The sequence below is a fragment of the Symphodus melops genome (assembly GCF_947650265.1).
Source record: "Symphodus melops genome assembly, chromosome: 6".
Taxonomy (NCBI): Eukaryota; Metazoa; Chordata; class Actinopteri; order Labriformes; family Labridae; genus Symphodus; species Symphodus melops.
Window position 1 is genome coordinate 21532499 of NC_136696.1, and position 25469 is coordinate 21557967.

A 25469-nucleotide genomic window follows, 5' to 3' on the forward strand; every position below is an offset into this window, starting at 1 on the left:
ACACATGAGAGAAAATGTGGAACAGTTTTCATACTTGCGTTTAATTCTTTACCTCTCTGTCTGTCTGTCTGTTTGTCTGTCTCCCCTGACAGCTGTCACTCTCTTCATACAATGGAGCAGGATTACTATGACGGAACGGACTACCTCTCGACTGTTCAAGCTGATGGAGAGAGGGCAGAGGAGTTTGAGTATGAGGTAAGAAATCACACTGGACATCACTGCTTTTTAAGCACAGGACAGATTCACTGACATGGCTTATAGTTTCAGCTATTTCAAGCTTACCCCTGTGGGCAAGAGAGGCTACGTAAGACCTTCTCCTGGTCTGTCATTTGGATGGGCAGGATTTTAAAAATGCTGTCAAAGAGATATGTCATTGAATATGATTTTTTTTTCTAATGGTAATGAGATAGTCTGTGGCAATTACCAGATCACTCATTTCACAAACAATGAAGCTGTAACTTTTTCCACCAAATAACTTTCTAAAGCGAGAAACCCATTCAAAACCAGAGAGCGGTTTGGTCACCTTCTTTCAGTACTATGTGACTTTGGTGGCGCACTGGGATTCTCTCACTCTACAGCACTGGTTCACTCACAAGCCTTCAGCTAAAGAGAAGCCAGTTACCATGTCTCGATATGCTTCAATACATGGCTGAGGCTAAGAGACGGATGATGGTGATGGATGAAGCTAAAAATACTCTAAGCAGGTTTTGAGGACAGGGCAGTTGCACTCAAAGACCTTCGTTGGGCGCCAAAGTGCACCAAGCAGAACTCTTCTGGAGCGTTGCTTTGAATCCAACAACTTTCAGATTTAGCTTTCACCACCATTGGCTCACCAACACGATGTGGCTTGTGTGTTCATCAGCTGAAAGCGCTGAGGTGTAAAAGTTAGAGATGAGTAGCTAGTGTACTCTTTAACGCGGACTAAATATAACACAAACATTTTACAGTGACATTGTACACTTCATTGTAAATTTGTGCAGGATTTTCCCATAATAATAAGTTCCAGACGTGAGGGAATTGCTGTGCAAGAATTACTAGATGGTACACTGAATCTACCTCAGTATTCTCAACTGTCAAAATGATGGAAAGCCTTTAGGGTTTTCCATTACTGTTTAATCTGAGTACACCTGATAATAATTCACAGGAAAGGCTGCATCATTGCAACAACAGAATTTGTTACCAACACCTAAGCCTGTTAGAGGGCTATGCATGTAGCCCGCTCATAGAACTAAAGTTAGTTTTGTTTGTTTAAGAATGCAACTACAGACTTGTTGTCACCCTCAAACAACCAGCTGATGGTCTGTATGACACAGAGAGATGAAACGTCATGTTTCTGTGGTCAAGGGTCGCACCAAATCATCTGTGTCTGATCCAAACAGCATCAGAGAGCATCCAGAGCGGCTGTTGGTTCTCACTATAATTAGTTTTTTTCCACATGGCTTTTTTCTAAGGCAGAGCTGAGTGTTGTTAAGTAAGCTGTCTTAATTATAAATGTCTGTAAACTCCAGCTGGTTACCATCCACACAGTCCAAAGAAGATGCCTTTGTGGATAACTTTATGGGTATGCACACGCTTTAAATCCTCATCTGTTTTTTTTTAATTTTTTATGTGAGAATCAAATAAAAAAGATCCATTATGTATTCAGTCATGAACTGGTCTCAAAGTTCTAGTATCGGCTTTAGTGCTAATAAACAAGTTGAACAATAAACTGCTGAAACTGCTGACAACATTTTGCAGAGTTGCAACCGTATGGACAAATCCTCACCTGACCTTTCCAACATATGAACAAACATTCCCCCAACACTCTGTATTTAATGATGCTTAACAATTGATGCAAGACCCAAACGCTAATTGACTCTACAGGCAGATCCCAGTGGGACAGTCGTGACAGATGATCAGCCACATTGCAGACAGCTTGAAAAATTCCCTTTTTTTCCATTGGCAACAATGACGTGCCTCAATGTTTGGGCTTTAAAAACCCTCAAACAGGGAGGCAGTTTCCTACGATCTGCTAATTGTTTTCCCAACTCCAGAACAAAGATTGAGGTCGCACGTTGATTCTGCGCTTGATAAAACCCAATTAAAACAAGGTGAGTTTGTCGGGTGCAATTAAAAAAAAAAAAAAAAAAAAAAGGAAGTGGAAACACATTTTCTTTCTTCGACTTCACCGGAGTGAAAGTAACAGGAGCAGTTGGAAAGGTGATGCTATTAAGACCGTTGATCTCTGACACATAGAGATATACATAGACGCAATGAATCAACTGTGACGGGAGGAGATAACGGCTTCTGTCGCCGCTCCCTGCTTTGGTCCAATATTCTTTATTTCCGAGTCACTGAGGTGCAAACATATTGCCATCGAGGGCTCCGGCTGGTCTGATGCATGATGAGTGCTCACCCCTCCCTCCTCTTATTTGTTTCATTTGAATTTCTTCGGAACGCTTCCACCCACTGAGCTTGAGCTGTTTCTTCACATCCTGAAAGAGATCTGTGCACCCAGTTGGATCGCAGACGCCCCAGTGTCAAATCGGAACAAATATAATATATTAAAGCCTCTCTTTATGCCTCATCGCTATTAACAAATCCTATTACACTTGGTACGCTTTGCAGCCTGCACTGTTTTTTTTTCATGCTTGGGAAGTTTGATACCGTGCTAATGCATCCCCACTTACTGCATGTCAACTGACGACTCTTTGAGGGGGGTGTAAGAGAAAGCTGAAAATCCTCTTCCAGAGTTTCCCTGATCCCTCACTTCCCACTGAAAGAGAGGAAAGAGAATGGAGGAAACACATTTCTTTAGATTAGATGAAAAAGCACAGTGGGGGAGAGCAGTTTGCCATCACATCACAGGGAAACCATTGGAACCTAATTCACCTTCCAAATACACCAGGACATTGATGTTTCTGTTAGGGTAATCAACATGTGAGTCCTGGAGAACAGCGGGTGATGAGCTGGAGAGAAGCCAGCTGCAGTGGAATTTCACATTTATAGTCTTCTGTATATTTTTATGCTGTAAAGGTTAAAGTGTAAAAAACAACTACATTGTATTTTCTTTGACTTACTATCTAATCCATAATAGTGGCTTCAGAATTCATTACATATTACTGGAAGCCGTCAGTTCTAAAGATGGTTTTCAGTGTAGCATCAAAAAGGAGAGACATCAATAAACTCTTTTACAAAAGGAGTTCATAAATAAAGTATGTCCTAAATGCTATAAACTTAAGAGTGAATAACTGTGTTTATATGCAGTTACAGCTACCTTAATCAATATTTAGACACAAACACTAAACCTAATGTCTTAACATTATGTGAATGGAGCTTTTTGCAGTATTGAGCAGTGATTTTTTTTAGTTCAGCATCCCTCTTACAAGCTCATGGGTACGTTTTATCTTAGTTTATCTTTTCCATTTACGCCTTCAGACACTAGACTAGTTGAGTACTAATACACAGAAATACTGCCTTTTCTACTCTGTGATAAAAACATTTTAACTCTAATAAATGATCACAACTTGACTTTCTCAATGAGGGAAACAAAAGAGAACCAAAGAGGAAATACTGGTCTCACTGGGTGAGTTGCAAAACTATTAGAGACGCAACTAGCCGAACGTTTGTCAGCACCATAATTACTGTTTAGCTTGCCAAGATATAAAATATGTTGGTCTTCAGTGTTGGTGAGTAGTGGATAAGGAAAATCTACTGACCAGTTTTGAAGTAAACGAATAACTACAGTACACATAAACTTCTTAAATTTCCTTTCGTATACAGTTTATATTTAGTAGGCTGACAGTCTAATGTCGAACTCTCCACTGTTCCTCCCTCTCACTTTATCTGCTATTTCTGAACTTAATTGGCTCAGAATAAGTCAGACTTCATTTGACAAGCTAGGAGAGACACTTGCTGTATTTTTGTAAAGATAGACTGCATATTGCTGCTCAGCTGTTTGAATAGTTCTTTATAGTGGAGGGGAAGCATTTCTCTGCCAGCCCTATAGTCTATTATGAATACACTTGGGACTGTATGGAACGCTATAATGTCCTTTTCCTCTTTAATGGTCGGCTTGTTGCAAACAGGCCAGACTTTCACTCAGAAAAAACATGACTCATAAATTCCCTACATTGATGTTTTTTGTGCTCACATACAACATCATGTTGGTTACTGTAAATCGGTTAAGAAATAACAGGAAGTACTCCAAACTAACTACACCTTCACTCTCTTCCTGCGAGTAGTAACCATCCTTGCATTTGTGACTACTTTTTCAATTACCGGTACTCAAAGGTGTGATTATTATGACGGCATCCAATGTGCTATGATGGTGGGCGGCAATCTTCCTCCTAATCACGCCATCGCAGTCATTAATTTACTGTCAGCCCTCTTCTCTGTTCCACGCCGCAATCTCCTGCCGGAGAGGCAGAGAGCTCGTCTGGAAAATGTAATTGAAAGAAAAAAAAATAATGATAAAAAATCAAGAGGAGAGACAGAGATTGGTGAATGTGAGTTTGATGGATCAGGAGTTGCCATGCTTTTACTTTTCTGAGCTGAGTGGGCGTTCTTTCAACACACATTTTGTCTTAGAACAATAGAGCAAGAACATCTGGTAAAAAAAACAGCTACATTTCTGCTGCTGTTAGGTAACACGCTTGCAATTCTTCATGCAATATGCTTTCCTATGATCATTGCGCCACAGGTCTCCAGCATTTTATCCAGCCCATTAATTTGACAGAAATGACTTGAAGGGACTACAAGTTGTGATGTAGTACCTGCTCACACCTCTGCTTTGCCTTAGCAATTAATTTGTGATTTATTTTTAGGCAGATGTCTCCAAGACATTGCCAGTGATTTCATTCCTTTTTTTCCCACAGATATCCCACAACTTCACGAATCATATTAGCATGCAAGATGTGCACTGTCTCCGCAGCTCCCATTACCTCCATGACTGCTTCGTTGCATCATGAGATGTGCCGCTTTAATCACGTCTCCAGCTACAATAATGGTGCTAGCTCATTAGCAAGATTTTTTTTTTTTTAATGCATCTAATAACATATATTGCAGCTCATTTTGTTTAGGTACACCAAAGCTCCTTCCCTGTTTCACTGAGTGTACTAACATAGCAGGGATTTCAGGTTGCCATCGCTTCTAAGACAGTCAATTAAAGATCTGAGCTCCCCGTCGGGTGGAGGCTGTCGGGGAAGACGAAACCAAAAAGCTGAGATGATGTTTGTTTTTCTTTAGCTCCTTTTACTCTACGTCTGTACGAGTGTCTGCCTCCCCGCTAAGTGAGCTTGTGCGTGAAATCCAATGGATCGCGCAGGGCTGCAGGATCTACGTCTTCTTGTCTCTGTGTAGGTGGATGTAGCCTAGCAGCCGAAGCAACACATCCAAAACACACCTGAACAATCTGTGAATGTGCCAGTGTGTGAGAGAAGGTAGACGCAGAGAAAGGAAGGAGGAAATGAGTGAAAGGGGAGAGGGAGGAAGATGGGAATTGGTCCTAAAGATGTGTTTGTGTGTGTGTGTGTGTGTGTGTGTGTGTGTGTGTGTGTGTGTGTGTGTGTGTGTGTGTGTGTGTGTGTGTGTGTGTGTGTGTGTGTGTGTGTGTGTGTGTGTGTGTGTGTGTGTGTGTGTGTGTGTGTGTGTGTGTGTGTGTGTGTGTGTGTGTGTGTGTGTGTGTGTGTGTGTAAAAGGAAGTGTTTGTGTGTGTGTGTGTGTGTGGGGGTCATAAACGGCTTAGGTGGGTTGGAAAGAGGCACCAGGTGGTTGCTCTCTGGCAGTGTTAATGGCCTTCCCCCCTCCCTCATCTCATCCCGCCATGGTCAGACTTCATACCCTCCCTCCCTGTCCACTTCCAGAAGCTCTGCCACATCTGACACGTGTAACCAGCCAACCCACACTTGTCACAGAGGAAATGAATCTTTCTGTTTCGGCGCGAGACCCCTCCGAGTCCCGCCAGACCCTCCCCGCCTCATTTCCCTCTGCCCTCCATCCTCCTCTCCACTCAGTCAGCCAGCTCGCCTCTGCTGCTGAGAGTCGGTGTGTTTCTGCTCTAATGAAGACTTTGGGAGGAGAGGCCATTTCACACTTGATTCCCTCCAACACCCTTGATACGTTTCAGCATTAGGAGATGGAGCAGAGGCTTTGGCTGCACCTCTGTTGTGGAAAACTGCGAGTGAAAAGTGAAAGTGTTGGTTGGTTTCATATTCAGAGCAAGACTTTGAATATCAGAGGAAGGAAAAGTGTGCCGCTCACACAAGCTCCAGCTGTGGTTAATCAGATCTCACTGTCTGTGTGTTTGTATTTATGAACTTAAAGACAGAATTCATGTCGACGCCAGGGTACTTTGCTGTGTTCCAAGAGGCTCCTGGGAAATTTGGCGACCACTGATTTGTAAGTCAATAGTTTGTTGATCTCTCCCCCCGGGAAGATGCGGAATACTCCAGCGCTACAGCAAATATGTATATCTGCTCACATTAGCATAATTATAGTTTATTTATAGTCTAATATTCTGAAACTTGGCAACAGCTTGAGAGTAAAAAAAAAAAACACTTCAGGTCCTCTGACATTTTTCAAAGCCCCACCGATCAAACTGTGCAGGCTGAAAATGTCTTTCATGATCAAACACTTTCACGCTCAGAAACCTCAGAAGAGAGTTGGCAACCAGACTCAAAACAACTGAGATGTTTTTGCTAAAAGTTGGAGTATTGTATTTGATCTCGAGTGGAACAGAAAGTCAGTGTTTGTGTTGCCATTGTTCTGCATCGAGATATGAGTTTGATGGTAATTTATGTGGAGTCTCGGATCACTTTCGGAGTCCTCGTTTGAGGTGACGGAGGTCCTCCGTCTGCAAAACAACATCACAGCAAGGATCGCTTAGTAGCTGCGCTAAAGCGGCGCGCTCCCTCCTATTACTTGGACTACTGACGGAGTGTGAGTTTGAAAAAAAGTGTAGTGTATTTCTTTTCTAAACACTCCAGGGGATTCTCTGTAAGTGTTGAAAAATGGAAATCTGACTTGAGTATACTTGAAAAATCATCTCCAGAGGAAATTTGTGTGAATTGACCAAACTCAGTTTATGATGACACCGTTATGTCTGACCACTGTTCACGAGGTCAAACATTATCATTCAGTGTTCCTGTCTGTATGTCCCTAAATGTCTGAGTTGTCTTTGCTCTACTGGCTAGTTAGGGCGTCATGTCGAAACAAGAGGAATCTCAGTATCTTGACTGATCCCAACCCCTCAGCTTACGTTTGTGGTCTGGACTAAAATGTCTGATGGACTGTCCTGACACGTCTTAAACTGCTGCTTAATATTAGCATGTGAACTAGCTATGCTAATGTACAAGATGTTGAAACTTTATTACTAGTATGCAGATTATTACACTTTTCTCAAAACAATGCTACGTCTGATTTACTGTAGATCTGAGTCATGTTTTTGTTTTTTTTAAACATGGATTCAATGTTTCCTCTTTTGTTCACAGGAAGTGGAATTGTGTCGACTCAGCAGCCAAGAGAAACTGGGTCTAACTCTGTGCTACAGGACAGATGAAGAGGAGGATGTGGCCATCTATGTCAGCGAGGTGAGTAAATACCTTCCTCTTATGATTTAAGACTGGAAATGTCTTGGCTTGAAAGGATTCCTTTCCTTTATGTAACACTGAGTGTTGCACACTCCACCCTGAGTGCCACATCTTCCTACTCACCGCAGAACTCTCTGAGCAGAGCGTCACCTCTCTTTGATGTCTCCTCACTCTGCTTTGCTCCTGGAGATACTTTAAAAAAAAAAATTTGCTACATATAGCCACCTCCAGCTAGCTCTTCTTCCACTATCGCTAACACAGCTGATTTAAAAAAACCCATAAAAAAACAATTCTCTTGGGACAAGAGGTATATGCATATTCTATATCTCCTTCTAGTGCTGCTCTTTGAAGTCTTCCATTTACACATTCACTGTTATAGAAACAGACAATCATCATGGCTATTTAACGATATCTCAGTGAAATGTGTGAAGAACTGAGAGAGCTGGAATTTCAAGACTAAATCAATTGTGACATTTCATATTCATCTCACAATTCTAATTAAGTATTCATGTGAGAAAGGGGGGTAGTTATTTGAAATGAAACTCTTATCAAACATAAATGACATTATTGAACAGTTTGGCATAGCATTGGCTTTTTGATTACACTGTTGGTTTTTTCAACGAGAAGCGCCTGCCGAGACAGGAATCAAAGGAAGCTTTCAGGTCTCGTCACATTGTTCATCCAGTCTTCTTAATACAGCAGACATAAACACGCACGCTCTGAAAAACCTTTTAGCAGCAAAACTTTTCAATTCTTTCCCCAACTTGTTGAGAGAGAAGAAATAATACCGCTCAACTTTCTCTTTGATTTGTTTGAAGTGGACTCGGACCAGGCAAGGTGTTCGCTTTGAGAGCTGAGTGGAATATAAATCACTGCGGTCTGTGGCTTCTGGCAGCATCTTTAAGTGTTTGCTCTGTGCAAAAGTAGAGCTTAGAGTTGTGTGCTGCATTTAGATGAGGTTGCTGAATGTCACTGTATTAGACGACGATGCGGTCGAAAGAGGTGTTGTGTTGGTCTGATCGCGCATAAGTAAGGAGTCAGGACGGATCCAAGGTCATTTTAAAACAAACAAAACTGCACTAGTTTGCAGCTCTTGATGAATGACCACTTCTCTCCGTGTTGTTAATAAAGTGTATTTCTCTTTGTTTCCGACGTGCCAAACTGTAAAAGGCTAAATAATTCAGGAGAACAAGAGCAGAAAAAGTTGTTGTCTTTAATCGACTGGCACATCCATTTTCGACACTTTTTAAAAAAATCTATTCAGGGACACGTGGAGCTGGAGTGTATCCCAGCATCCATAGGGCAAAAAGCCAAAGTCTTCTCTGGATAGGTATTGCAGCCAGTCTCTTACAGAGTCAACAAACACACTCCTTCACTGCAACAATGGGATATTTAGAGTTTGCAGTCCACCTTCAGCATATTCTTCCTCTAAATCCATTTTATTCTGAACCGCTTTACAGAGCAAAATGCTAATTAATTGAACCAAAACCAAAGCTGTCTTCACATATGCACTCCGTAGGACTTCTGGCAGTCTGCCCCTGAATCTTCCTGTGCTGCTGTTTTAACAGTGATGTTTTCAACCGTAAAAAAAGACTTCCATCTTTTCATGTAGTTCACATTTCATATTCAGGGTTTTGGGTGTTCCCTCATAACTGCACCAATATTGCCTTTAATATGCTCCCTTCCCTTCCCTCCTGTCCTACCCCTAGTCCTGTCTAGTGACCTTCCTCCCAGTTTAATGAGTGCTCCTCTGTGTAGGAGTAGACTATCATGAAGATGGAGTACCACAGCACCTCGCCATCTCCAGAGGTCCCGCCTTGTATGAGAGAGTGAAACGAATGGCCCCAGACACCGATTGATTGGCCGATAAAAGAGTGTCCTGCCCCCTTGTTCACTTGCATTACTTACAGAAGGTGCAGGTGCATCATGTACCGAGGTTGAGTTGTTGGTTTTATATGCTATAAGCAGAGGCTTGTGATATACATGCCTGGATAAAACAACCAAGATGAACACACAATCGAACTTAAACGATGAGAGTGACCATTTAACTTCTTTTGCTAAAAATAATTTATTAACCAAACGTTTAGCCACAGGAGAGCAATTTGAATTCGAAGGTCTTCCCGTTGCAGCTAACCAACTTTATGTTAAGTACACTGTCAGAGCCTTCTTCACATGTCTACATCTGGGTTATGTCTCCACAATAAGTTGAAACTGTTCTGTAAGGTACCCATTTATTGGTGTTTCCACTGTCAAAAGTTGGGATTGGTAGCAAAATAAGGGGTCGGTAACATCCTCCTCTGTGATTCCACTACACATAAATGTAAATCCTGCAAGTGTAATAGAGGCATTCATTGTTTGTTTTTTTCCTACTTCCACACAGATCAGTCCAAACAGCATCGCAGCCAGAGACGGACGGATCCGAGAGGGGGATCGCATCTTACAGGTACAGTAGGACACAAAATAGACAAAAGATCTCATTCCATTCAACATTAAAACCTGCTTTTATTTTGTCATACTCAACCACTGTCTCCCAGCACGAGAGCCCATTCATTTTTAATGGCAGCACATTAAAAAGTCGGAACACCCCCCCCCCGCTGTGACTGTTAAAGGGGGAGAAGTGCCCCCCTGGCTGTTTTAGTTACAGACTCAGCACCAACAGGGTTTTCTTGAGAGTTCTGCTTGTGGATGGCACTGTGCTGCAGCTCACATCTCTGGTGGGGTAGCTGAGAGGCTCTGATTGTCTGTTATTAGCCCCCCAGTTTCATCTTCAGGCCGGAGATTCAGAGAAAGTCTGAGTGCTGGAGAGTGTTGCCTCTGTGAGTGGGGCTGGTAATTATTAATTTTGCGTCGCTGTGCTTCTAATTGTAGAGTCAACGATGCACTTGCACTTCTTTTTGCCACTTCTTTTTGGGGCAGTGAAACATGCTGAAAATAATAATAATAAATAATAATAAATAATCTGACATATAACTTGATTTATTCATTATGGGACAAAAGAGTTTTTGCCAGTTTGTGTTCACACATGCTGCTCTCCCAGAAAATTCAGGGTTCATTCTTATGTTCATCCCTTTGCCACTTAGCGTCATCTTCTAGTGTGTTCAAAGCTCGATCCGAAGGCAACTGGACTTAGTTAAAGATCTCCAGTTGCCTTCAGATCAAGCTTTGAACTCCCTATGACCTGGATGACTGAGAACCTACATATACACATATATATATATATATATATATATATATATATACACACATATATATTGTGGTTTTAAAATGTAGTTTCCAGTTGGAGTATCAGGGATTATTCTAGAGTTGCTCTAATAACATTACCAGTAGTAAAATGCAGGGTAGTATTATAAAGAGGGCCAGTTGCAATCTATCGAGTCAATCCTTTTGCTCTTACAAAAGCGTGCTTGTTTCTCTGGGACCCTTGTTTTCCTTTGTCAGTCTACAGTGGTTGCTCTGCCAATATTTCACTGACAGTACGCTCAGTGTGTTCACTGACTGCTGCTCAGTTTGCAGGCTGAGAAACAACCAGTTCAAAGAGCATCAAAAGCTCAATAGAGATGATTGTTAATCAACAAAATGTAAAGTGTTAGCACCCTGTGCATTCTAGCATTGTTAGGGGATCAATAATAATTATTTGGAAGTATCATTATGTGCAGCTTTAAAAAAAAAAATTCAAATAAAGGTTTATAAATTGAAAAGCACACATTACTATTCTTTGTATAAAATGATCATAAATCAGTACAATAGTATAGAGTGTTACAGGGGAGTAAACAGAATTGTAGTCTGAGGAGGAGTAAATAGTCTGTGAAGGCAATTGTAAGATGCAGGGGGAGGATAGATAAAGTGTTGGTCTAATTGCTTTCTGGAGTCGATCATGTGTTCTGTGTCTGGTTGAAGCCAAAGGAGGGTTAAAAAAAAAAAAAGTCAAAGGATGGTGTATGTGTGGGTTTGTGAGGCAGACCAGTACTCTGGCACTATTATCCACCAGTGACAGGGTCATTACTCTGCCTGCAAAAAGATGGACGCCCCCTGTCAGTGGCCAGTTAATTGTACTGCTAGATGTATGTACGCCGTCCGGTACTTTTGTGAACACAACATCTCCGTCGGCCCACGGCCACTGTCCCATTCCTAATCACCGCCAGGTCCCGATATGTATTAGGGAGCAGCATCTAGTGTTTACAGTTTCCTCCTCAGGAAAAGCAGCATTCATGTGCAGAGCCACTTTTATTGTTGCACTTTGGGGGTTTTTTTCCAGGGCTTGTATTGGGAGAATAAATCTGTGCCTCTGTGTATACGTACATTTGATGAAATGTTTGCATTTTGGAAGTTAATACATGTTCATGTGCTTGCTTCTGAATTAATAGGGAGTGTAGTAATCCTGTTTGTATGTCATCTTCAGATTAATGGCCAAGACGTACAAGACAGAGAGGAAGCCATGGCTGCGCTCTCCAACGACGAGTGCAGGAACATCCTGCTGCTGGTTGCCAGACCTGAATTGCAGGTATAAAAAAAAAAACGAGACACTTGAACGAACACTTTTCTCTTTTTAACCATTGAAGCAAAAATATAACAGGGGCTAACAGGGTGAAAAGCCCACTACTAACAAAGTAAAGCCCTGAACCGTTATCATTTACAGTGTATATACAGTATATACGAAACTTTAAACGTTTTATTTTACACTGCAGATGTGCACGTTTGATAGCTAACTTGTCTTGCATTAGATAAAGCGCAACGTATCCTTATCCTGCTGCTTACAGAACAAAGACAAAGCGAACACACATCTGGTGGGAGAATAGCAGAACTTTGTGTCTGCAGAGAACCCGTCCTCTGCCTGCGTTTTGAGCTTTTGTTTGACACGGTGCGTTTCTGAGTGGTGAGCTGGTGTCTTTCCCCCCCAGCTAATTACAGCTCATACGTGAGTTTACGTATTTTATGACAAAGTGCTGTGAGTGCTTTTCGTTGCCTGCGTGGCGTCCACTTCAGTTATTTCCTGAGTTTCCTGAAATAACATACTCAGAAGACTGTCCTAAAAGCTGTTGCTTTTGTTTGAATTAGTAAAGCTAACACACGTAGAGCTCTGTATGTGCTCCTTCAGCTGCATCATTGAGGCATGCTTGTTATTAAGCTACATCAGAATGTATTCAGGATTGTTTTAGAAACCAAGAAAATCTAAGATATGTCAATGATCTTTTCATTCAGCAAACACGGATTCTTCATGACTTTCTTAGATTGCATCATGTCCTATTTGGTACAAACAGAAATTTCTTCAGTGTTGAGTTTTAGGACCAACAAATGTTTGCTTAGTGAGATGTTCTCCTCTTAATATATATGAACACTTGTTTCCTGTTTTCCTCTTTAATATCTCCTCATTTGACCATTTCTCATTTAAAATGTTTCGTAGATTTAAATCCCTTGAGGTGGAAAATTTTGTATGAAAAACAAACCAACTGGACAAACCGCTTCTTAAAATGGAGGTCTGATAGATCTTGTTACTGTAAATTTCGGATTTTTAACACTGCGGCTTTTAAAACGATGCGGCTTATTTATGGATTTTTCTTGCGGGACAATGAGCTTGTGCCGCAAAAACATTTGACTTCGTCACATCGGATCTTAATATCAGTCATTTTGCGCTTTATGCACGCACCCTCATCATGGAAAACACACGGAGAAATACATATGATGCAGCTTTCAAGTTAAAGGCGATCGACCTGGCTGTCAAAGAAGGAAACAAAGAAAAAGCGACAACGAAAAAGAGACTGAGGAAGTGAGTAATGAAGTCATTCTGAGGCAGTGAATGGATGGACTTTTTCCTGTGAAATATATTACGGTCATCTTTTTCATCAGCCGCGTTACAGACACTGTTTGATAAAGGATTTACAGTAGGCTTCATATTTGCGGATGTTACCAGTAGTACGTATTTCATTAAAAGTTAAAAAAATGTCTTTGTGTCACGTCTTTCTGTATAAATAGCTCTTGTTATAACGTGGACACCTGCGGCTTATAATCAAGTGCGGCTTATATATGTACAAATACATTTTTTTACCTATTTTTAGCCGGTGCGGTTTATATCCAGGTGCGCTCAATAGTCCGGAATTTACGGTATTTAATTTTTCTTCACGTCACTCTGACATTACTCTGAACCTAAAAACAAGATTTCTACTCCTGATATTAATCTCATGAAAGCACATCCAACATTTGACAACAGGTTTTTTTTATAAACTAGTCTGATACATTTCTTAATATTCAATTAATAATATTTATTTTTTCCAATTATTGGATTTGTGGGACAAACCGGAGCGAGCCGGGGAAAACCCAGGGTGATGGTGTTGAGAGGAGAGGAGTTCTTTGGGAGGTACGGTGGAGTCAGAAGGATTAGGCGCTGGTCTCCTTCTTCTTCTTCCAAGACTTTGGCTTTCTCAGTCCAATAGCATGTCTGAACTTCTTAAACCATGAAACCTTCTCTGGGACCTCAGCCTGGAGTTCGGAAGAGGGATGCGCCTGCTCGCCCAGCTCAGTCTGATGCTCCTCTAGACGTTTCTCCTTCTCAGCCTTGAGTTCATTGGAAAGCTCAAAGTTGAGCGAGGTCTGGAGACTGAGCTGAGTTTTAACTTCCTCAAGCTCTCTGATACTAATGGCCTCCTCCATACGTTTCTCTTTCTCAGCCTTGAGTTCATTGGAAAGCTCAAAGTTGAGCGAGGTCTGGAGACTGAGCTGAGTTTTAACTTCCTCAAGCTCTCTGATACTAATGGCTTCCTCCGAAGCCTTGTTCTTCTTCATTTCGTTCTCCTTTGCCATCTTTCTATTGAGGGCTTTTAGCTCAGCTTTCAAGTTCTTGATTACTTGTTGGTCCTTCAGCGACCTGTCTTCATTAGACTGGACCTCCTTTACAAGTTTACTTTGCAGGGTGTCAGCCTGATGTTGGACAGTCACGACATCTCTCTCATAACGTTGGCTGAGCTCAGTGAAAGAATTTTGGAGTTTCTCCATTTCTTCTTGAAGAAGCTCGTTCTTCTCTCTTTCTACCCGGAGCTCAGCAGCGAAATTCTCCTTGCTCGGTTTCTGTTTCTTTTGGAGCTGCTTGTCCTCTTTCTCAACCTCTTTCCTGAGGGTGAGCACAAGCTCCTGCTCTTCCAAGAGATGCCTCTCCAGTGGACTCAAGGGGACTTTTTCAGCTCTCAGGTCAGAGATCACTTCTTGGTCATCCAGAGACTGTATTTTCTCCTCGAGCTCTTGCTGAAGGATGTCGGCCTGCTGTTCTTGGACGACATCGTGCTCTCCCCTCGGCATGTTCTTCACAGCTTCCATCTCCTCGGCTTTCCGTTGTGTGATTTCAGGAAAGTCATCACTGGACACCTGCTGTTCCTCCACATCCACTTCTTCCTCGGATTGTGTTCTTGTCAACTCCTTCTCCAACTGATCACACACCCTGATTCTCTTTTTTCTTTCTCTCTTTTTCTTTTTGCAGCTTTCCTTCTCCGTATTCAGGTCTTTAACATATTCTCCAAATGTATCGACAAAGTCCTCCTGTCGTTTGCATTTTCCAATGACCACTTTTTTCGAGGTCTGAGCCGTTTTTTCTGATTTTCTTTGTCGGGGCATTTTGACCGGCTGGTTGAATCAGTGGTAAAGGAAAGCTGATGTGAACAGTTGCAGTTGATTCTGATAAGGTTCAGTTGTCTGCCTTAGTTATGAGTTGAAGATATCTCCTTGTCTCAGTAATGTTACCTCTGATAAATCTGAAATCCGAATGACTGTAGAGCTGATAGCCAGCATATATACACTCTCATCATTGCTTTGATGACACGTTCAGGTTCTGTTTACCTTTGATGTGAGTTCCAAACGTTCCTCTATTTTACTCTGCTAAACTTATTCACGTCATCAAATCAAACAATAACAAAATACATGAGAATTTAAAGTGGCCGTAAACAAGGTGATAGTTCCAATGGAACGTTACCACAGCAACCGTTGCCACAGCAACCTGTCTGCAAGCCAAACATTCTCCCCTCTTGAGTCGCTTTGTTTTGATATTTCAACCAAGATGTAACAGTGTTACATCCTGAAAGCTTTACAAGTTAGTCTGTGACTTTTACATGAAAAATAAATACAGACTCAATCATCACTTATGAGCCTCCGTACGTGTGAGGCGAGTTGTAGGACCAACAAATGTTTGCTTAGTGAGATGTTCTTCTCTTAATATATATATGAACACTTGTTTCCTGTTTTCCTCTTTAATATCTCCTCATTGACCATTTCTCATTTAAAATGTTTCGTAAATTTAAATCCCTGGAGGTGGAAAATTTTGTATGAAAAACAAACCAACTGGACAAACCGCTTCTTAAAATGGAGGTCTGATAGATCTTATTTAATTTTTCTTCACGTCACTCTGACATTACTCTGAACCAAAAAACAAGATTTCTACTCCTGATATTAATCTCATGAAAGCACATCCAACATTTGACAACAGTTTTTTTTTATAAACTAGTCTGATACATTTCTTAATATTCAATTAATAATATTTATTTTTTCCAATTATTGGATTTGTGGGACAAACCGGAGCGAGCCGGGGAAAACCCAGGGTGATGGTGTTGAGAGGAGAGGAGTTCTTTGGGAGGTACGGTGGAGTCAGAATGATTAGGCGCTGGTCTCCTTCTTCTTCTTCCAAGACTTTGGCTTTCTCAGTCCAATAGCATGTCTGAACTTCTTGAACCATGAAACCTTCTCTGGGACCTCAGCCTGGAGTTCGGAAGAGGGATGCGCCTGCTCGCCCAGCTCAGTCTGATGCTCCTCTAGACGTTTCTCCTTCTCAGCCTTGAGTTCATTGGAAAGCTCAAAGTTGAGCGAGGTCTGGAGACTGAGCTGAGTTTTAACTTCCTCAAGCTCTCTGATACTAATGGCCTCCTCCATACGTTTCTCTTTCTCAGCCTTGAGTTCATTGGAAAGCTCAAAGTTGAGCGAGGTCTGGAGACTGAGCTGAGTTTTAACTTCCTCAAGCTCTCTGATACTAATGGCTTCCTCCGAAGCCTTGTTCTTCTTCATTTCGTTCTCCTTTGCCATCTTTCTATTGAGGGCTTTTAGCTCAGCCTTCAGGTTCTTGATAACTTGTTGGTCCTTCAGCGACCTGTCTTCATTAGACTGGACCTCCTTTACAAGTTTACTTTGCAGGGTGTCAGCCTGATGTTGGACACTCACGACATCTCTCTCATAACGTTGGCTGAGCTCAGTGAAAGAATTTTGGAGTTTCTCCATTTCTTCTTGAAGAAGCTCGTTCTTCTCTCTTTCTACCCGGAGCTCAGCAGCGAAATTCTCCTTGCTCTGTTTCTGTTTCTTTTGGAGCTGCTTGTCCTCTTTCTCAACCTCTTTCCTGAGGGTGAGCACAAGCTCCTGCTCTTCCAAGAGATGCCTCTCCAGTGGACTCAAGGGGACTTTTTCAGCTCTCAGGTCAGAGATCACTTCTTGGTCATCCAGAGACTGTATTTTCTCCTCGAGCTCTGGCTGAAGGATGTCGGCCTGCTGTTCTTGGACGACATCGTGCTCTCCCCTCGGCATGTTCTTCACAGCTTCCATCTCCTCGGCTTTCCGTTGTGTGATTTCAGGAAAGTCATCACTGGACACCTGCTGTTCCTCCACATCCACTTCTTCCTCGGATTGTGTTCTTGTCAACTCCTTCTCCAACTGATCACACACCCTGATTCTCTTTTTTCTTTCTCTCTTTTTCTTTTTGCAGCTTTCCTTCTCCGTATTCAGGTCTTTAACATATTCTCCAAATGTATCGACAAAGTCCTCCTGTCGTTTGCATTTTCCAATGACCACTTTTTTCGAGGTCTGAGCCGTTTTTTCTGATTTTCTTTGTCGGGGCATTTTGACCGGCTGGTTGAATCAGTGTTAAAGGAAAGCTGATGTGAACAGTTGCAGTTGATTCTGATAAGGTTCAGTTGTCTGCCTTAGTTATGAGTTGAAGATATCTCCTTGTCTCAGTAATGTTACCTCTGACAAATCTGAAATCCGAATGACTGTAGAGCTGATAGCCAGCATATATACACTCTCATCATTGCTTTGATGACACGTTCAGGTTCTGTTTACCTTTGATGTGAGTTCCAAACGTTCCTCTATTTTACTCTGCTAAACTTATTCACGTCATCAAATCAAACAATAACAAAATACATGAGAATTTAAAATGGCCGTAAACAAGGTGATAGTTCCAATGGAACGTTACCACAGCAACCGTTGCCACAGCAACCTGTCTGCAAGCCAAACATTCTCCCCTCTTGAGTCGCTGTGTTTTGAGATTTCAACCAAGATGTAACAGTGTTACATCCTGAAAGCTTTACAAGTTAGTCTGTGACTTTTACATGAAAAATAAATACAGACTCAATCATCACTTATGAGCCTCCGTACGTGTGAGGCGGTGAATTTGCTTCGAGTTTGTGCTCAAACACAATATCGAGTACGAAAATGAAAAATAACACAGAGCCGCCACCACATGAACACGTCCAGTTATCATTAGTTACACTCAGTATTTATATATAGTGGGGTAAACCATAGCAGTCTGGTTTAGTCAACCCTCCCCCTCTACACCACAACCTCTCCAAGTGGAAGCCACCACTGAGACACCTCATCATGTTTTATTTTTATGTAGCGCCACTGTAATTGACTTCCAACGGTAAGCCATAAAAGCTAATGGCATGCTAATGTGAAGTGAGTTCAGGCCCAAGGCCGATGGCGAATAAGCGGAAGAACTCTGCCGCAGTGCAGATGAGCCAGTAGCAATGGCAGACTCTTTGTAATTAAATGCGTCTCTCTGTAGTAAATCTGAAGTCTACAGATACGGATTCCATTTGGTTTGCATCAAGCAGACAAAGAGATGATGGATGGTGTGGAGCAGATAGGTCAGAGGTGGCAGTCGAATATCCATGAACGTGTATTGGCTTGATTTTAAGATAAGAACGCGTGCTTTGAAAAGGTTGTTGTTTCATAAGGCAAGAAGTCTGGTGAAGATCAGTCAAAGAACACACCATACTGGGTTTTTTTTATTATTATTATACCAAATCTGATTTGGGCATCCATTTGGAACATCCAACAATTTGTTTTGAGACACTGTTGCCACAAGCTTTAGGCCTTGACAAATAACAGGTGCCCCTTTTCTTTCCCTCTTCGTGCACTTTCATTCTTCATTCACCCTCAGCTGGAGGAGGACTGGTTGGATGATGAGCACAGTGAGTTCCTGGAGCAGCTGAAGATGGAAATGTTGGAGGAGCAGCAGAGAGAGGAGATGGAATTGGCTGCCTTACAAGAGGAGGATCAGGAGAGTGAGCAGGTCAGACAGCATCACAGTCAACACATAAGAGTCAGTGGCGAAGCTTTGGTATCTTGGTTTAAGAAACTGTAGAAGCTGGTGTCTTTGTCTTTTCCCTCCCGACTGAGCCCAATGTGTCATGAAAGCCATACCATCTGACTGACCAAAAATTGCTTTGACTGTTTCGGGTCATTAGTCGCAGTCAATATTAAACACATCTAGCCGGCAGCAGTCAGGAAATCAAACTTTTCATTGACTTTCCGGGGAAAACATTGAAAACAGCTTTGCCCTTTGAAAAATGAATATGAAATAATGATTATGAATATGTATGGAGCGGGACCAACGAACCATTTCAATTCCAAACATAAAAAAATCATAATTTAAAATTCTGTTTTGCTGAGAGAATAGCAGATGACTAAAATCCATATAAACATAACTTCAAAGGCATGATGGAGAGGAAACAATCCCTGAAGTAGCAGAGCTGTAAAACACAGTTATGCACAACAGCATTCAGGACACTGCACAAGTGGGTTTTACTTTCAGAACGCTGAATACAGCAGTTTGATTGTATTTTAGGTTTTCCCTGTCTTCATTCCATACAAAGACCAACAGAAAACACCAGAGTGCCTTTTAAAGTTCATCCCAACACACAAATGTGTCAACTACATAAAATAACTTAAAGAGGCCACATCCACCTTCTCCACCCAACATATGAGCTGTGCTTTGGTCCAAATATAACATGAATCAAGACCAGAGAGTAGTCCTGTGACCCTGTAGAAACCAGCTCTCTCAAAACACTCCGTTTTGGCGTGTGTCTCTTTAAATGCAATGAGACCCCATGAGTTTTCCTCATAGACATCACTCCTCTGTAGGGACACTGCCAATAAAAATGGCAGACCTGCGCAAAGTTTAGCTCGAGGCAGGAGGGGGAGTCCATAGGAGGAGATACCAGGGGAGGGGAGGGTATTTTCTTACCACAATCTAACTTGTGATGTCACAAACTGAGTATTTTTCTCTATGTGGTAAGACTAAGGCAGACGACAAACAAAGGACTGGATGGATCTACTTCATATTTTGTTGGTTGATAGACACTCAGGTTACCCAAATAAATCTTCAAAAACACTGTAAAAGTGGATTTTTCATAATATGTCCCCTTTAAAAGACATTTGCAGGCATACTTACTTACGTTGGAAGCAGACTCTGCTGCACATGCTAATTATCAAAACAGTTTTAAACTACAGTTTTCCTTTAAGTAGCATAGATGGAATTTGATTTAAAAAAAAAAAAGTGGATGATTAAGAAAAAAGAAGTGTAGCAGTTTTGCATGTGTTCCTCATCGGGGTATTTCAGACATGTCTTGTTTATGTTATTTCTCAGAGAGACGAAGACGATGAGCCTACCTGCTCCACACTGCCTCATAAAGATAACGTACAGAGAATAAAGGACAGAATGGAGAGCTCAGAGCATAATGTCCTGGCCCACATCCAGAGACGTCTGTCCAAGTGCCTGAGAGACAATCGGGACACGCACCGTAGTTGCTCCACAAAACTGGAAGACAAAGAGGACGAGGAGGACGAGGAGATGGAGGGTGACCGTTTCCAGCAGCTCTTGGAGCTGAAGTGTCAGATACGCAACAGTGGCGAGTACGACCTGTTCTACAGCCGCCGCAGCACCATTGAGTGCAGCATGGGGGAGCAGGGCGGCATGCAGCATGAGCTACGCATGCTCAACGAAGAGCTGCGCAGCATTGAACTTGAATGTCAGAACATCATGCAGGCCCATAATCTTCGAAAGGGACAGCAGTCTCCTTCCACAGGCCCCTGTGCACCCTCAACCAAAAACCAAAGCCTCAATCGAAGTGACCCCACCAGGGGGAAGCTGGCAGACATTAATGAAAGGCTGGAGAAATCTGACAAGGACAGCTCCAGTGCCTATAACACAGCGGAGAGTTCGCGGAGCACCCCTCTAGCAATGGACCGCTCCCCAGAGCACTCGCTCCAGAGGATGGTGAGTCTCACCAACCAGCGGAACCTTTGCAGCGGCCTTGCCACTGGCCCTCCACTTAGCCCAAGTCCAGTCCCAGCATGCCGCGCTCCAGTCCCAGGCAAAAGCAGCCCTTCGAAGCACACACCTCAGGCTGAGGAGGAGAGCAGCGGAGTTTTAAAGCCAAGTGCTTCCCAGATCCCTTACTTCTCTCCATCCCACAGCTCCCAGCAGAGGCAGGTCAACATCCCAGCGCACGCCCGCCACTACCAGAGCTATATGCAACTGATCCAGCAGCGCTCGGCTGTGGAGTACGCTCAGAGCCAGCTCAGCCTGCTCAGCGTCTGCAAAGAGCCTCAGAGGCCGATTAACGAGCCCAAGATGGAGTGGAAGGTCAAGATCCGCAGCGACGGCACGCGCTACATCACCAAGAGGCCTGTAAGAGATAAGATCCTGAGGGAGCGAGCCCTCAAGATTAAAGAGGAGCGCAGCGGGGGAATGACCACGGATGATGATGCAATGAGTGAAATGAAGATGGGGAGGTACTGGAGTAAAGAGGAAAGGAAGCAGCACCTGGTGAGAGCAAAAGAACAGAGGAAAAGACGAGAGTTTATGCAGCGTAGTCGCCTGGAAAGCTTGAAAGAGAACCCTCAGAGCAGCAGCGAGGGTCGCAAGGAAGTCAGCATCATAGAACTCAGCCACAAGAAGATGATGAAGAAACGCAACAAGAAGATTCTGGATAACTGGATGACCATCCAGGAACTGATGACTCACGGTACTAAGGCTCCCGAGGGAGCCAAGGTGCACAACGCCTTCCTTTCAGTCACAACTGTATAAAGAGAGATAACACACACCTTCTACCCCATGCGGTATGTGATACTTGCCTCGTTCAATGTGGCGTTTTTATGAGGATGTTATGAATATTTTTCACACTTTGTAACCCAAAAAAGCATTTTGTAAAGATTTTATCACAGCATTTTCTTCATGGTTTTCGACATCAGTTTTTCACATCACTCTGCGGGAAAAGCATTTTTCTAAGAAATGATGATAATTATTTTATTACTCACTCAAAACATGTTTATCTTTTCAATTTCTATTTTCATATTTATGTTAAGACCATACCATGATATTACTCAAAGTAGTTGTTTGAAAAGTTTTCCTTGTTAGTCACGAACATGTTCCAGGTACAACGGCAGTCGTTCACTAATTCAAATTAGTTTGAGGAATTTAGCATTCACAATTCTTTAAGTAGTGATCCCACTAAAATACTTAAAGAATCATGAATGCTAAATTCCTCAAACTAATTTGAAATGGATTGAAAAAGATGACTTTGACATGATAATTGGGGCAGAGATTTAGTGCGCTATCTGTGCACTAAACATTTTAAATGTGAGGAAAGATTTCTAGTCAACAAATTACCTTTCATAATATCATTTATTTTTGTTCGTTATTAGCAATTTTATAAACACTTTGAATGGGTCAATACGTCATTGCATTCAAACTTTTGGTATTTAGTTTCTGTGATTTGTTAACCTGATCAGATTTTCTTACAAAGCTTCAACAAACACTTTGAAACAAAACGTCAGCAGCTGCTACTCTGGCAAGTTCATGGAAAAACGAACTCCGCAGACAGACTTCATTATTCTACAGCTTTTTCAACAACAAACATCTCAAGAATCCAGATGAAATTGCAGCTTTTTTTATATCGTTTTCAGCTTTGGATAAAGAAATATTTTGTATCCAGTTTTATTTTTGCCTAAAATCAAATGTTTTTCACAACAGATGGACCTTCTCATATCTTTTTCATACCGGTATTTTTGACATGTTTTTGACTTTCCATACTTCTTTACTCAGCATAGCCTTAACAGCAAAGCACTCAATCAATGATGCGTTTGTGTTTCAGCTTTTCCGTACACAAAATGTTTCTGCATATCTCTGTGCAAGAGGGAGGTGCTGTCAGCCTTATTCATACATAACCTAAAGATGACTTTAAGTATCAGGAAAAATCACCAAAACGTGTACAGTGGTTTACTGGATTATGTTTGCAGTCGCATCAAACTTGTGTTCGGGTGATTGCCACTGAGCAGGACTCAGAACACAGCGTGACGGATCATTGAAAAGTTAAACTGCTCACATGAAAGGTTACCATCCATCGAATGAATTTATAGTTCAGTGACATGTACAGTACGCCCATCCCAAAAGGCCTCATTTTAAAGTGAAATATTGTACATTTGAAATTTTAAACTGATCCCTGTATTTTTTTTTAAGTCGATGTCCATGGTCTAATTTTTGAGTAATACGTAGTTGGGCACATTTGTAGCCAGGTGAAATGTGTGATAACGGTGAAAGAAATGATAATAAATTATTGTTTTTTGCTACACCATCGCACTGGATTGGTATTTTTTTCATTCACTTTTCTGGAAGAGACTAAATGTACTGCTGCTTACAGTTTTTGCAAGCTCGGACTTCCATGAGTAAAAACAATTTATGTGGATACGTTACTTGATTAAACAGAGGAAGATTTCAATTAAAATCACCTTCTACTTGGATGGCTTCTTGTTCATTAAAATGTACCAATCAATTAATCATTGCTGTGCAGAGAGGAGCAAGTGGAACCCTTTGGTCTCTGCGTTATCTTAACTTGTCAGTTAGCTAAAGCTGAAATTAAAATGTTACACATACACTACTGCCTCCAGACTTCTCAGTATTTCTGTTTCCATTCGACGGAAAACTTGTTCTGTTTCAAGGAACTGATTAAATATAAAAAGGAACAAAGTCTTTCTGATATTAAGACACACTTTCTTCTGAATGGAAGTTGTTCTTTCATGTTTTCTTGTCTTTTATTTTCAGTGTTTGGAAATATAAGAATTTAAAACTAGGAAAAAAACAACGAGCTTGACTGATGTGGGTTTTATAAGATCAATTCATTCCCAAATGTAGCTGTTAACCTTTCATTAAATATGGACTTGATGGTCAGTGAAGTTCATTTTATCTTCCAGAATTAAAATAGTTTTGTATTATTGGGATTGAAGTCAGATTCCCTTAAAGGCAGTTTTTAGATGATCAGTTAATTTATCAAAGGATTTGTTTAATTCAACCTAACCTGTGTTTTTTTTACATATCTAGCACTTCTGAAAATTCCGAAAAATGTCTGGCCAGCTGTTCCTGAAATCTTCCTGAGTTGATTTCCCAGCAGGAGACGGTCGTGGAGGAGAGAAGGGGTGGCGGGGCAGGACACGATGAACAGATCCGACAGTATGATTAGTTGGTATCAATGACACGTGTGGTTTGACATTTTCACAGTATCATCAAAAGAGAAGTGTTAGATCATGCTGGCAAACAGAAAATGTCGAAGCACTTTTATAATGTACATCACATCGATCACAGGTCAGTCGCACGCTGGCAGCAGGGGAAAAACGTCATCTGCCCCTGCTCCTCACTGAGGGGGAAATCAGCAGTATGCTCGCATTAATTCACACTGACTTCACCTGCATGTAAGTGTGAATGCACAAGTAGGCGGGTAAGTGTAGCATGAACTTCTGCCTCCTACACAGTAATGCTGTGCAACATTTTCTGCAGATGCAACGAGCATTGTAAACAAAAGAGTCCGAAAATTCTCTATTGCTCAAACTATACGAAGGCAAATGATCCTTTCTTTGATTCCTCCGTAATACATCCCGTTACAAAGTTTTCATATCAGCCATATTGGTTGATCTTATACACAACAACAGATAGATCTGTGTAGTCCAATTAAAATTAGTATTGGCAGATTGATAATTTGGTTAGACTCCTTGCAAGACAAAGGTCACAGCTCATGCTGTCAATCACTAAAAAAGGAGTTCGGACAATATCTACTTAATATTCAAGCCTCGAAATGCCATGGTATCACATTTAATGCATTTCCAGGTTGTACTCCATGGTCAACAAACTCTTTTCTCATTATAGGCTGATGCACTTAAAGCCCCTCCGTTTACACAGGGACCAAAATGTTACCATCCAGTTAGGTATTGAAAGTAAGACTCCTGTCATCCCCTGAGCCCGTTTGTTCTCCCCTCATTTGTTAATGCTTCCAGTCTTTATAGACGAGGACCATTAAAATGCCAATGAAAATCCACAAGAACAAGAAGCCGTGTGAGTTGTACCATCCCACGCCAAGGCTAGCCCAAAGCTCGCTAGCTAATTAAGTTCATCCCTGAGCCCCTAAAAGACTCAGTCAGGTGTAATTAAAATCCAGCCTGTGACAGCCATGGCATTTGTCAGAGCTACCCAGCAGTTCAAATACCAGTTCTGACAGAAATGTCAAACAGATAGCAGTGGCTCATCTCCTCTTCGCTGCTCCATTCTCACTCACCCGCACACGCGCACACACACACACATAGCTGTTGCCTCTGTTAGGAATGTTTCTTGATAACCTTTAGCATTTTCTTAACAGCGAAAACTACAAATTCTCTAACATAATTCATCAAGGGAGGCCTGTATTTATTGACATACTGATCCACTTGACATGTGACGGTGCAATCTGCTTCACAGTGTCTCCTCGTGTTCCTCATCTCAAAGGATTGTCTGTTTTTTTATTTTTTCCAACGATTTTGAAATGTATGGCAATTTTGATCTTTGATATCACA

General features: G+C 41.7%; 1 protein-coding gene across 3 annotated transcripts in view; it reads left to right on the forward strand.

The window, feature by feature from the left end:
• The window catches only part of LOC306826043 (PDZ domain-containing RING finger protein 4), a 122871-nt gene extending 100835 nt beyond the window's left edge, over positions 1-22036 (forward strand). For all 3 annotated transcript variants that reach the window (XM_079347100.1, XM_079347101.1, XM_079347102.1), the window contains 6 exons: positions 93-195; positions 7470-7568; positions 9949-10011; positions 11968-12069; positions 18751-18882; positions 20239-22036. In XM_079347100.1, coding sequence (XP_079203226.1) covers positions 93-195; positions 7470-7568; positions 9949-10011; positions 11968-12069; positions 18751-18882; positions 20239-21681 — 1942 coding nt within the window. In that variant the 3' untranslated portion in view covers positions 21682-22036. The remainder of the gene's footprint in view (positions 1-92; positions 196-7469; positions 7569-9948; positions 10012-11967; positions 12070-18750; positions 18883-20238) is intronic.
• Positions 22037-25469: the final 3433 nt, after the last annotated feature.